Source organism: Brassica napus, chromosome C9, assembly GCF_020379485.1.
Source record: "Brassica napus cultivar Da-Ae chromosome C9, Da-Ae, whole genome shotgun sequence".
Taxonomy (NCBI): Eukaryota; Viridiplantae; Streptophyta; class Magnoliopsida; order Brassicales; family Brassicaceae; genus Brassica; species Brassica napus.
In genome coordinates, this window is record NC_063452.1 from 62,684,370 (window position 1) to 62,696,614 (window position 12,245).

The window sequence follows — 12,245 nt, forward strand, 5'->3', positions numbered from 1 at the left end:
AAATATATATCATACTGTAGCACGACAGTTGCTATGAGTATACAGTCAATATAATTCGTACTATCTTTATGCGTCCAAATTTCCCTATACTAATCTGTTACATCTGGAATTGTTTTAAATCTCTGTATATCAATAAAATAGTAGCGTTTGTTGGACCCGTAGGTGTGTTTTTTAGGACATGATGAAAATTACTTTTTATGATAAGCAAATATTCCTAAGAAAAACCTGGGTTTTAAAGTTATACAAATATGTATTTAAAGGATTGTAAATTTATTTATTCACATAACAATATACAAACTTAAAAAATATGTATTTGTCTCAATATGTTTTACTCTTGAGTTCTTAAGCTGATTTGCGTTTGTTCACGACATAATCTAAATTAAAGCGACTAATATAATATTATTAAGTTTATATTTGGGATCGACTATAAAAGCATGATTATTGGGGAGTTCTTAGGGTGGGGTTTTTAGCGAAATATAAGAACGCGTCTCTTAACTTTTAACTAAAAAAGCTAAGAACCGATTCTTAAATAAGAGTTTTAAGAGCCGGTTCTTAATTTTTTTAGTTAAAAGTTAAGAGATGAGTTCTTATATTCCGCTAAAAACTTCACTCTAAGAACCCCCAATAATCATGCTCTAAATAACTATCCATACAAAAAGTGTATTCTAGAGTTTCACAACTATTCTGCGAAAATATGTTTTAATACTAGTGTTAGTGAAGCTGTACCTTACTGCCTTTCAACTATTCATGAGATTAATCATTCAATTTGAAGTAAAAAAAAAAGATAAAGTTACAAAGTGATTGATGTTTATCTCAAAAACTAGTTTGTCATACGTCAAAAACTTTTAGTGGTGGGGCTTATAAAAACCAACGCGTTTTGTCCAAAGCTAACAAAATAGCAAGAGTAAAACAGAGCAAAAAAAAAATGGCAGCTCATGGATCATCTTGTGGAGCATGCAAGTTCCTAAGGAGGAAATGCAACATTGATTGCGTCTTCTCGCCTTACTTCAGCTACGAGCAGGCCTCATCTCACTTTGCAGCGGTCCACAAAGTCTTTGGCGCAAGTAATGTCTCAAAGCATTTGCTTAGTTTGCCTCTACATCAAAGAAGCGCAGCTGCGATCACTATCTCCTACGAGGCTCTCTCTCGCATGTGTGATCCTGTTTATGGCTGCGTCGCCCACATCTTCGCTCTTCAGCAACAGGTCTCTCAAAATTTTGAACACGATTTTTTTTTTAAGTTTTACGAATAAAAATCTGACCATGTTAGGGTTTTGGGTTTTAAGGTCATGACTTTGCAAGAGGAGATCGAGTTTCTTGGGACGCATATGGCGAATTTATCCAACACTACTCAGAGCCGGTCACAACCTAACGACATGCCCGAGTTTCTGAATCAGATGACAATGGACACTACGACCGGTTTCATCGACCAGACAGTTTTGCACAACGACGTTGGAATAAACTGCATTGAAGGGTTCTTCACAAACCCGGAGGAAGTGCTCGTGAATCATCCATGGTTTCAGAACATGGATCACTATTACTACGCACCACAACATTAGACGTGAACTAAAAATGATCAATCACATATGAGAGAATGCGCCGTTTTTACATATGCCATGGTTTTTTGCCACGAGCCATTATATTTAGGCCACGTTTTCTAAATTGTATGCTATCTGTTAAGGGTTAATTAGATCTTGGAATCCAATTACAATTGGATTATAAAAAAAATATGCATTTCGGTGATGTCACTCCCTAAGTCAATAGTATGACGTTAGTGTTTCATTTGGGTCTATGTAAAATGTTTGTTTAGCATGCATTCCTCAGTCAAGTTCTAATTAATGTGATATATCAATTATAATTATTGATTTTTTTTTCACTGCTTCTCGTGTTGTATTTGTGATTGGAGTTCAGTCACTATAAATATATTCATTGTATGATATTCATTACATGGCATTGTTGCTTATGCTATTCCTAAGTTTAACATCTTGGAGGAGCAGATGATTAAATGCTGAGTATTCTATTGGTTACCTGGGCTTGAAATATCTATCTAGGCCCATAAATAACATCAATGATGTATAATATTTAATGACTCATCTAAATTCTAACCTTCGGCCCAAACGCCTCTATATTCATATATTTCCCCCAATAAACTCCTCCGTATGTATATTGTTTTTCATTGGCTATATAATATACTCTTTTTTTTGCTAAATAGCTAATATTACTCGCATAGAGCAGGACTGACATAGAGAACACTTACATTTAAGTCGTGTTACAAAAAGAAAAAAAAAGAACACTTAAATTTAGCACATGTTTGCCTGTATATAATAATATGATATATAGTTAATTATGAAGGTAATAATAATATATTTCGATGTAATGTCTTTTCCAAAAACAGTGACACGAGAAAAAATACAGGGAAAGGGCAACGAAGAAAGGTAATTAAGCTAAGGAATAAATAATCACTAGCTTAAGATCTGCGCAATTGCGTGGAATAATTATTATATATAGAAATATTTTATATATATTATATTTATTTGTATTTATTTACGTATTATATATAATTAAATTATGGTAAACACATAAATCAAAACAATACATCTTGTTTATTTACGATACTTTTTTGGTAAATTAATCAAAACAATCATTTTATTTATTTTATATGGTATATAACTAAATTTCAATGACATGAACATAGAAATATAGTATATTTTAATACAAATATTTATTATTGAGAATTCATACTCATATGATAAACACAAAATTTCTAATGTGCAATTTTTTGAATGCAAATTTCAAAATTAAATATTAAGGCTTCAATAATTTTTCAATACAAATTTAAATTATCATATTTAAGTATTTTTCTATGTTATATGTTATATAGTTTAATTTTAATCTATATTTAATATATAATATGAAATGTCTAGTAAATGAGACTTCATATTCATACGATTTATGATCATTTGTATCTTGTTATTATTCAAAAATTTAACGTTTAACGTTTTTAGTAATTTATAGTAACATAACGTTTTTAGTAATTTATAGTCGTTTTAAAAATTCAAAATATGACATATAAAAAAATTAATATTTTTTATTATATGGTTAATGTGATTGTTTAATATCTTTTAATAATATAAATTAAACAAAAAAAAGTAAAAAACAAATTTTTTTATCAAATAGTTATTATTCATAATCATTAATTGTCATATATACGTTAATCATATTATGGTATTCCGTAGCTTTTATTTAAAAAAAGTGAGAGAATATTCTTTTGTACACTATTTATCAATTTAATACGTACCTTAACAAAAAATATAATATAAGTTAATATTGACCAACTTATTTCTCTAAAAATTCTGACTTTCATTCTTATGATGACACGTGACTACAAAACAATATTATAATGTTTTTCAATTAATATATAAGGGATTAAATCTGCCTTGTTTTGGTTTTTCTACTAGAAGTAATGTATAGATCTCTCTAAGCAAAAAAAAAAAGTAATGTATAAATCTTCACTTATTAAAATCGGCTGCTTACGTGGAAAAAAATCAAATAAAAATGTATAAATGTAGCACACCCAAACATATATAGTGCAAAAAAACATGTTTCGGCGTGTTATTGCAGTTCTTTTTTATAATAATCTGATTTTTGTTATTAAAAACTTATAGTTTTTGCTTTGTAATTAAGTCACTTCAGTTTGGATACTTTGTACTCCAATATTGTTTTGTTGTTTTCTCGCACTGTCTGAAAAACCGTAATGTGGAGACAAAACTGTAGGTTGGATCTTTGAAATACGAGTCCGTCATGAAAATATATATAGATTTCAGGCAAAGATCTCCAGTTTTCATCCGTATAATACTCGTAAAATAATCACACCACACCATATTTTAATGGTAGTGGTGTCTTATTAGCTCGATCACATAATACGTAAATGATAATTAATTTGATGGTCCACTGTCTTCATCACCTCTACGGCCACACATATCCTACGATTGTGTATGTGTTTAGTCTCTATAAAATAACGTATGGTGTAGTCTAACATAAGAGTATTTATAAACCATAAATTTTGTCATATTATTAGCCTATTAGGATGATTGAAAAACATCGAACTTATTAATTTTGTAGACTCGTGGAAAAGCTTAGGTTACGTTTGGCATTAAGTTTAGCTACTATCGAATCGAAAGCTCCCCAACTAATTATTACGACATAAACATTTAACATTAGTATAGATATATAGAGTGAAGACATAAGAGTAACTAAAGTAAAAGAGAACTTTCCCCATCAAAGTCTCTCCCTCTTTACTCATGGACTGGATGTAGCTTTCTCACATTCAATGCTTTAACCATATTATACTCCCACACATACATGATATATGTATATGCGTCTCTCTTTATATATGAGTACGTGCGTGTAAATCTACATACTTCCCTCCCACACAGAAAAAAAAAAACTCTTTGCTTTTTCTGTTAGAATTATACAATCTTTGTGTCTGTACACATGCGTCCCCTACGCGTGTGTGACGGAGAGAGGAAAATGCTTGATGTCGATGAAGCTTAGGCCAATGGTGGCGAGAGAGACTTCGGACGCGGCTTTGCCCTGGCCATTTAGGGAAGATAGAGCGTTTGCGGCGGTTGAGTATGGCGGTGGAGGTAGTTGCATGTGGCCGCCTAGGTCTTACTCGTGCAGCTTTTGCGGGAGAGAGTTCAAGTCAGCGCAAGCACTAGGTGGTCATATGAACGTTCATCGAAGAGACCGAGCTCGTCTTAAACAACAACCTCTATCATCTTCATCAACTGACCAAGCCATGCCTATCGATTACGATCATCAACAGCTACAAAAGCGACAAGAAGTTCTTGACGTGGGATCAAAGTTTCTTGCCCAAGAAGATTTAAGAAAGGTCAATGGAACTAAGAGGGATATAAGTGATGTTGATGATAGTAACGTTTTAAAAAGTTCTATGAAAAGATTAGAGCATTACAATGATGAAGTCAGGACTGATCTATCTGTAGGTCTAGTGAGTTCTGAGTTCGATTCTCGGAAGAAGCAACCAATCAATGGATCTTCGTCGTCCAAGAAGGCAAAGACTGATGTTTCAAGATTGCCACTGATGTTAGGATTGGTCAATGGAGTATCCAAGATCAACGGTCATCACGAGGAGCTGGATCTTGAGCTACGGCTAGGAGGTTATCCGTCAAAAGTCAACTAGCCTAAGTAGTTATAATAATGACAATAATAGTTAGTGTGATTGCCAAAAAAAAGAAGCTTAATTGTCTGTAATTTCAAGAGGGGAAATAGTAGCTTCTGTAGTGTTGGTTTTGTTATAGTAAGATTTTATTTTATACCCTGAGCGAAGACTTGAATACATTAATTTGACATTAGAAAACTAAATATAAATTTGATGAAATTTGCCTTAATATTATTCCATGTGAACTCCTAAGACTATGCACAATGGTTTTCGTTATTCAACGGACTTTTTTTATTTTTTTATTTTTTTCACATAATTATTTAATTTTTAATTTTTCAAAATTTATGTGTCTAAATTAAATGAACCAAGTCTCTATTTATAAAACATAAAAATGATGAATCATGATGTAAATAATTAAAAAAAAAAGAAATATTAACTACAACATATTACATATTTCATTTGAAACAAACAGGGTGAAAAAAATATTACTAAACTCAAAAAACCAATTAGAATTAAAGAATTATATTGATGTTTAAAAGAAATATAATTTTCAACTATTCACTCTCTTTTTGAAAGCGTGGAAAACACATATTGATTTTAATTGGTCCAATATTTTGTATGCAGATCTCACTTTTATGTTTTTAACTAGTTGAATAGATTCAACAATAATTAATCAAAACTCTCCTTTTCTTTTTCAACATTACTATTGTAACCACGTAACAGTTAAAAAATGTCTCAACTGATCCATTAAATATAATCTAATACTCTATCTGTTTCTTAATATAATATGTTTTGATTGAAAGCGTAAAAATTAATAAATTTACTTTGTAAAAGATAATATTATTAAATATTATACATTAAACATAAATTAACCAATCATAAATAATGCAGTAAAATGTAATTGGTTGACAAATTTTAAATTAAGTTAAAATACCTTAAAAATATCAAAACATCTTATATTTTGAATCATGAAAATTTCTCCAAACATCTTATATTGTGGAACAGAGAGAGTATTTTTAAGAGAAATTAGAGAGTAGACGTCATCATATAATCATTTTTTTGGGTAACCCAGTTATCATATAAGACCATAATTAACGGTATCCTTTAGCATGACTCTTAAGGGGTGGGACCCACATTTTTATTAAAATTCAGTTATTCCTTCTCTTCCACAAGAGGCGAATCTGCTTTGGTTCTGGTACTGTTCGCGGATTCCACTGACACGTGGCGGTCCGCGAATGGTTCGTGTTTAATTTAAAAAAAAAATCAGATTAAAAAAATAAGAACCCCCTTAACCCCCCTACCAATCATGCTCTAAGCCTACGAGGAAATTAGAAAAACAAAAACTTAATATTAATTGTTTGATCAAGCGATAACTAAAAGACATATAAAAAAATAGCTGATATCTATATTTTATTGACGGGTTTTGCTAAAGTAACGAATAACGGAAAGGCAATCAATTTTACTATCAACTTATAAGGGATGGCCACATGACCTCAAATCTAAATAAACATTCTTACTTATATACATCACAGTGGCGCATGGATTTATATGATAAGATTGTTTTGACTCTTACTCTTACCGTTACTCTTTACATGTTTGAAAATAGTACGTAGGAGTTTGAAAATTTACTTTTCTAGTAGTTGGTTTTGTAGCCATGAGACCATCTTTATTGGGATTACTTAGGTCTCTCATCAATAAAATAACTCAAAAATAGGAAAAAACTGGAGAGAGGAGAAAATCGTTCTTCACACAGAGACTATACTAAAGTGTAGAGGGACTCAGACTTCCACTTGACAACAAATTAATGGTTCAACTGATTTTTACTTTTTAAAATATATTTATACAGCCAAAATATTATTATTGTTATTTTTAAAGAAATTTGTGTGGTTTCTACCTACCCTGGATGTTCTAAAACTACCCATGAGACAAATAGTGTACCGTAATAAACTTATTTATTTCCTTATTTCTCTCGGTAACAGGGAAATGCTCTATCAAAGTATTAATGATCGAATTAAATAGAAATGCACTGAGCATATGAGGGGACAGATGATTATTATTTGGTTCACACCAACTTTGCAGATCTGAACATATTACACACACTGTTTGTATACATATATTTAGATTTGTAACCTGTAACTGTGATAAGGGTAAAAACTGATTGATCGAAGTGAAAGTGGTCTTTTCACATTTACAGCTCCTTATATAAACATATGCCAACGTTTGTATATTGTAATTTTACCTTTGTTTTTTGTCTGTTTTTTTTTTCAAAGACAATTTGATAAACTTGTGTTAGTGGATCTAAATACGATTTATTGAACCGTTTTGAGGGAAATAGAACTCACGTCTTCTAGTCTGTAGAGTTGTAACAAATATTATAAAATTTAACATCAGATTTAAAGAACTCAAGAAACTTGGACGCTTGGATTTTCAGTTGAATTTTAACTAATAAAAATTCAAAAACTAGAGTCAAATGAATTAATTAAACTGAGTTATTGTTGAAAAAAAAATTAAACTGAGTTATTACTAACTGAAACCAATCTTACTTACCATAAATTAAATTACCTATATAATTATTAATTAATCTGTTTCTTTTTGTAGCCTAAACCTTTCTGAGCGCAACATCAATCTAAATTTTTTGGGTAACTACTCTCTCCGTTTTAAAATAATGTATGTTTTGAAGTTTTCACACATATTAAGAAAACACGTAAACTCCTGATTATAAATCCATTATTTTTCGTGATTAGCTATTTTCCACAGTTTTAACCGATCAAAGTTCAGTAAACACAATTAATGTCTTCGAAGTTCACAATTTTATCATTATTACATGCATTGAAAATGTAAAATATGTATTTTTTAAAAACAAAACTTTTTCTAAAACATAGATCATTGTGAAACGGAAAGTATAACATAAGTGTTGCAGCTCAACAATACCTAATCTCACTCTAAGAAAACCTTATTATCTATAAATATAATAAAAACACAGAAAATTAACTTAGTTTTTTTTTGTAACTTAAAATTAACTTAATTAAACTGAGTTTTTTTTTTCAGTTTAAAAAAAACTTGTGGTTTACAAAGTGTAGCCTCTTGACTTTGTGGACGATGCAATTGCCGACTTTTCTGTACGGAGAGAGAACAGAAAATCTATAAATCAATTTAAAAAATATAGAAAAAAGAGAAAGAAAGAATGAGACCGATGGTTATTAATGAAAAACATGGTTTTAAATGGGGGAGGCAACAAATTTCAACGTTGCCTAAAAGAGGAAACCTCGTGAAATATGGCGTTCTGACTTAGTATTACAAAGCATCGACACAAAACTGAATAAAGAAACAGAGAATTAGAAAAAATAAAGACTCTGCTCTGCAACTGCAACTGAGGAGAACTTAACACATTGATTGATATAAAAATGTAAAAGGAATATAAAAACGGAATAAAAAGAATTTATGTCAGTTTTATCAAAAAAAAGAATTTATCTCATAACTTGTAACCACCAGCTGTAACATCATTTCCTCTTTTGGAAATTCTTCTTCTGATTATTCAATGTGCTCTTCTCATTCTCAATTCCAATTTATTTTTCTTAACTCTTTTTTTAATTATTTCCTCTCACTTTATTTTCCTTGAGCTTTAGGATAACTATTGTAGAAAAAATGATTGAATGAAAAAAAACGAGTATATTAAGAAGTTTTTTAAAAAAGACTTAATACATAATTTTAAAGTTGTAAGAATTTCTAGTAATCTGAATAATTACTCACAACCATGTTAAATATCATAATCTACATTTTAGAATCAATACATCAATAGTTACCTTAAGAAGCTAATACCAATATTGTACCTCAAGGTTATTTTAGTGTATGTGCATGCAACACCTATATACACAAACAAGTAAAGCAAGAAAGCTATATCCTCTGTTGTCTAGCTTTCCCTTTTAAGAAATTTAACTTGAATTTGAACCATCCATTATTCATTACACATCTATTGTTAAGAGGTCTTATATGTACAATAGGAAAGTGAAATGTTAGGGTGGCAAATAGGTGACCTCTTTAGTGTAAAAGAAGATAAGAGAGATCGGGTTTAAAGGAGAGCCAGAATGCACATGCCCATGCTTGCATTCTCATTTTCTCTTTTATCATCATGTTTCGTCCATTACAGTTTCCTAATTTAGTAACCTTTTCTCTTCCTCTTGTCTCAATATACTTTCCTTTTTTGGCTCTTTGTTCTGCTTCACATGCACCTTCATAAACCGTGTGCATGTAGATGCATCCAAAGTCAAATGGAGATACTCACCATTTTTATTTATTTATTTATTTTATTTTTATTTACCCTACTTTTTTCCCCATTATTTACTCGTGTCTCCGTAGACCAATTCCAAGTGGTAAACTTACGTGTAATGCGGATTTTGACGGTGGAGGGACTGTAACGGGCTTAACGGGCCCTGAGTGCATAAATGGGCTAATCGCATGTTGAGGCCCACTAGAAACATCCTCACCGGATTTGAGCCCACAGCTCCACTCTTAACAGACGCACAGCGAGTGAGATTCGATATTCCAGATTAATGGAGAGTGACAGAAGATGGTCCCTCGCCGGGAAAGCCGCTCTAGTAACCGGCGGTACTCGTGGAATCGGGTTAGCATCTCCTCTCTTCTCGATTCGCTTCAATCATCTCGCGATAGATCAAAACCTATTGGATTGAATGAGTATTGAATTCACAGGCGAGCAATAGTTGAGGAGCTAGCAAGACTCGGTGCAAAAGTTCATACTTGTTCAAGGAACCAGGAAGAGCTTAAAGCATGCTTGGATGATTGGAAGTCCAACGGTTTAGTGGTATCCGGTTCAGTCTGTGATGCTTCGGATAGGGATCAGAGGGAGAAGTTAATTCAAGAAGTTTCCTCTGCTTTTAGCGGCAAGCTCAACATCCTTGTGAGTTTCTCTTTCTCCTGCAAATTGCTTTGCTAAAACGATTTTGTGTGTTTCTTATTTGCATTCCGTTCAGATTGCTTACGCATTAGAATCATCATATGATCTTGAAATCGTCCAACCCAATCTATTTGGTTGGTCTTAGGCCCTCCAACCAAACTGCACAACATTATTTTAGTGTTATTTTTACGCTAAAACCTCTCCAAGTTTAGTGTCGCACTATCATTTTAATTTGGTGTGACATTTTTCAATTATTTTATTAATAAAATGTACAATTAAATAAATGACAAATAAAAAGTTAAATACATATAATATTATAAAATAACTTTTAGTGTGAATTTTAGCGTTGAAACTCCACTGAAATAGCGTGGTTTTGACACTAAAATAGTGTTATGGGTTGGAGATGCTCTTAGCCTTGAACTTGTTAACACTTGTGGTGGTTTTGCCTTGAGTCATTGGTACATTAGCCTTTTGTCTCTTTTCAGTAATTCTAAAAACGTAAAGCTTATGGGGGTTAGGCTAATGGCACTTGAGGGCAGTTCAATTGCCGTTGGCTACCAGAAAATTTATGTCGGCATCAAACCTACAGATTAGTCATTTGATTTCGGTCGCCAGACATTGTGGTTTGTTGAAAAAAATCTCTATTTGTTTTGTATTCAGGTAAATAATGTTGGAACGAGTGTAAGGAAACCAACAGTGGAGTACACGAGTGAGGATTATGCGAAAATCATGTCGACCAACTTGGAGTCCGCTTTCCATATTTCCCAAATTGCACATCCTCTTTTAAAAGCATCTGGGGTTGGTAGCATTGTGTTCATCTCCTCTGTAGCTGGCCTGGTCCGTCTTAGTACTGCATCTATCTATGGTGCAACGAAAGGTGAGTCAATTGTTTTCCACTATTCAGATTAAAACAAAAAAACAAAAAACAAAGGAGGGTCAAAAGCAGATAACATTGTGGTTGTGGTTGTTTTCTCAGGAGCACTTAATCAGCTTACAAGGAATCTAGCTTGCGAGTGGGCAGGCGACAACATCAGAACCAACTCCGTGGCGCCATGGTACATCAAGACCTCACTTGTTGAACCGGTATCTCTCTCTCTCTCTCTACTATACCCTCAAATAATGCAGTATATGGAACATTGTTTCACTTAGATTGATAAAGTTGTGTGGGATTGTGTTTAAAGTGAGACCGAGCTGAAGGTTATGTTCTTATGCAGCTACTTGAGAAGAAAGGTTTTGTTGACGCTGTAGTTGACCGCACCCCACTTGGGCGCGTTGGAGAACCAGAGGAAGTCGCATCGCTGGTTGCGTTCCTCTGTCTTCCCGCAGCCTCTTACATCACTGGACAGGTCATTGCTGTTGACGGAGGATTCACAGTCAACGGTTTCAGTTACGTTATGTAACCACAACCTCTCATCGCCACTTTACTATTACTACAGCAAGAACCCCCGTTCTTGAGGCCTTTTCATGGTGGTCTTGTTTGACGTCTTTAAACCTGTAGTAACATTCTCGCATTTGTATTTTCAACTTTTGTTTAGTGACTGAACCTTGCATTTAGTTCAGAGTTTTTTTAGAGGTCCCCCAAGTTGTTCCAAATTACAAAAGCCTCCCAACTAAACTACACATTGATCAAAGGAACCCCCAAGAATTCTAGCTCAGCCCTTGTATTTTGTACTATGATAATGCCTGTCAATGTCTTTTTCCTTTACTCTTCCTCTTCTTCTTCTTGGTATGATGCTTATCGACGGACGACTCGACCTTCTTTTCAAATTTCTTTTCGCATAAGAGGACCCTGTAACTTGCGTGAGGCCCTTCAGATCGTGTGCCACCTCATTGCGTTTCCAATCTCTTGAAGCTCACTCATCACGTTGATAGTGTCCCTTATGTATACACGTCCTCCAGGTCTCAAAATTCGGTCCATCTCTAGCATGATCGTTGTCATGTTGCACCTGAACAAGGCCACCACATAAAGTTTTGTTTATAGTACTCTCAAATGGGATAGGGGAACACATTTTTTTTTTTAATAATAAAATCATCCCGAAAACGGGAATTCAGTTTCGGTTACAAGGTCGATTTGAACAAAATTTTCCAAGTCATTTTATTACTAAACTAGCTTCGCCCACCCACTAAACCCGACACATTCCGCTAGTCCGTT

General features: G+C 33.0%; 3 protein-coding genes across 3 annotated transcripts; all 3 read left to right on the forward strand.

Moving 5' to 3' along the window:
• Positions 1–666: 666 nt before the first annotated feature.
• Positions 667–2,414, forward strand: LOC106419308 (LOB domain-containing protein 33-like). The gene is made up of 2 exons (XM_013860069.3): positions 667–1,204; positions 1,286–2,414. Exons 1-2 carry the CDS (start codon positions 926–928, stop codon positions 1,556–1,558), a joined length of 552 nt encoding a protein of 183 aa, XP_013715523.2. The 5' UTR covers positions 667–925; the 3' UTR covers positions 1,559–2,414.
• A 997-nt stretch (positions 2,415–3,411) lies between these two features.
• Positions 3,412–7,579, forward strand: LOC106432209 (probable transcriptional regulator RABBIT EARS). The gene has a single exon (XM_048767245.1). It carries the CDS (start codon positions 4,537–4,539, stop codon positions 5,200–5,202), a length of 666 nt encoding a protein of 221 aa, XP_048623202.1. The 5' UTR covers positions 3,412–4,536; the 3' UTR covers positions 5,203–7,579.
• Positions 7,580–9,651: 2,072 nt separating this feature from the next.
• LOC106432217 (tropinone reductase homolog At5g06060) lies at positions 9,652–11,669 on the forward strand. The gene is made up of 5 exons (XM_013873065.2): positions 9,652–9,802; positions 9,889–10,096; positions 10,754–10,970; positions 11,070–11,176; positions 11,308–11,669. The coding sequence occupies exons 1-5, from the start codon at positions 9,732–9,734 to the stop codon at positions 11,491–11,493; spliced, it is 789 nt and encodes a 262-aa protein (XP_013728519.2). The 5' UTR covers positions 9,652–9,731; the 3' UTR covers positions 11,494–11,669.
• The last annotated feature ends 576 nt before the right edge of the window (positions 11,670–12,245 follow it).

What these genes read in the sequence shown, in the direction of transcription:
- LOC106432217 (XM_013873065.2), top strand. Translation starts at nt 9,732, where the DNA reads ATGGAGAGTGACAGAAGATGGTCCCTCGCCGGGAAAGCCGCTCTAGTA. An exon ending in GCGGCAAGCTCAACATCCTT is followed by an intron (nt 10,097 to 10,753) that starts GTGAGTTTCTCT and finishes TTTTGTATTCAG; the next exon opens with GTAAATAATGTTGGAACGAG. An exon ending in AGACCTCACTTGTTGAACCG is followed by an intron (nt 11,177 to 11,307) that starts GTATCTCTCTCT and finishes GTTCTTATGCAG; the next exon opens with CTACTTGAGAAGAAAGGTTT.
- LOC106419308 (XM_013860069.3), top strand. Translation starts at nt 926, where the DNA reads ATGGCAGCTCATGGATCATCTTGTGGAGCATGCAAGTTCCTAAGGAGG. An exon ending in TCTTCGCTCTTCAGCAACAG is followed by an intron (nt 1,205 to 1,285) that starts GTCTCTCAAAAT and finishes TTGGGTTTTAAG; the next exon opens with GTCATGACTTTGCAAGAGGA.
- LOC106432209 (XM_048767245.1), top strand. Translation starts at nt 4,537, where the DNA reads ATGTCGATGAAGCTTAGGCCAATGGTGGCGAGAGAGACTTCGGACGCG.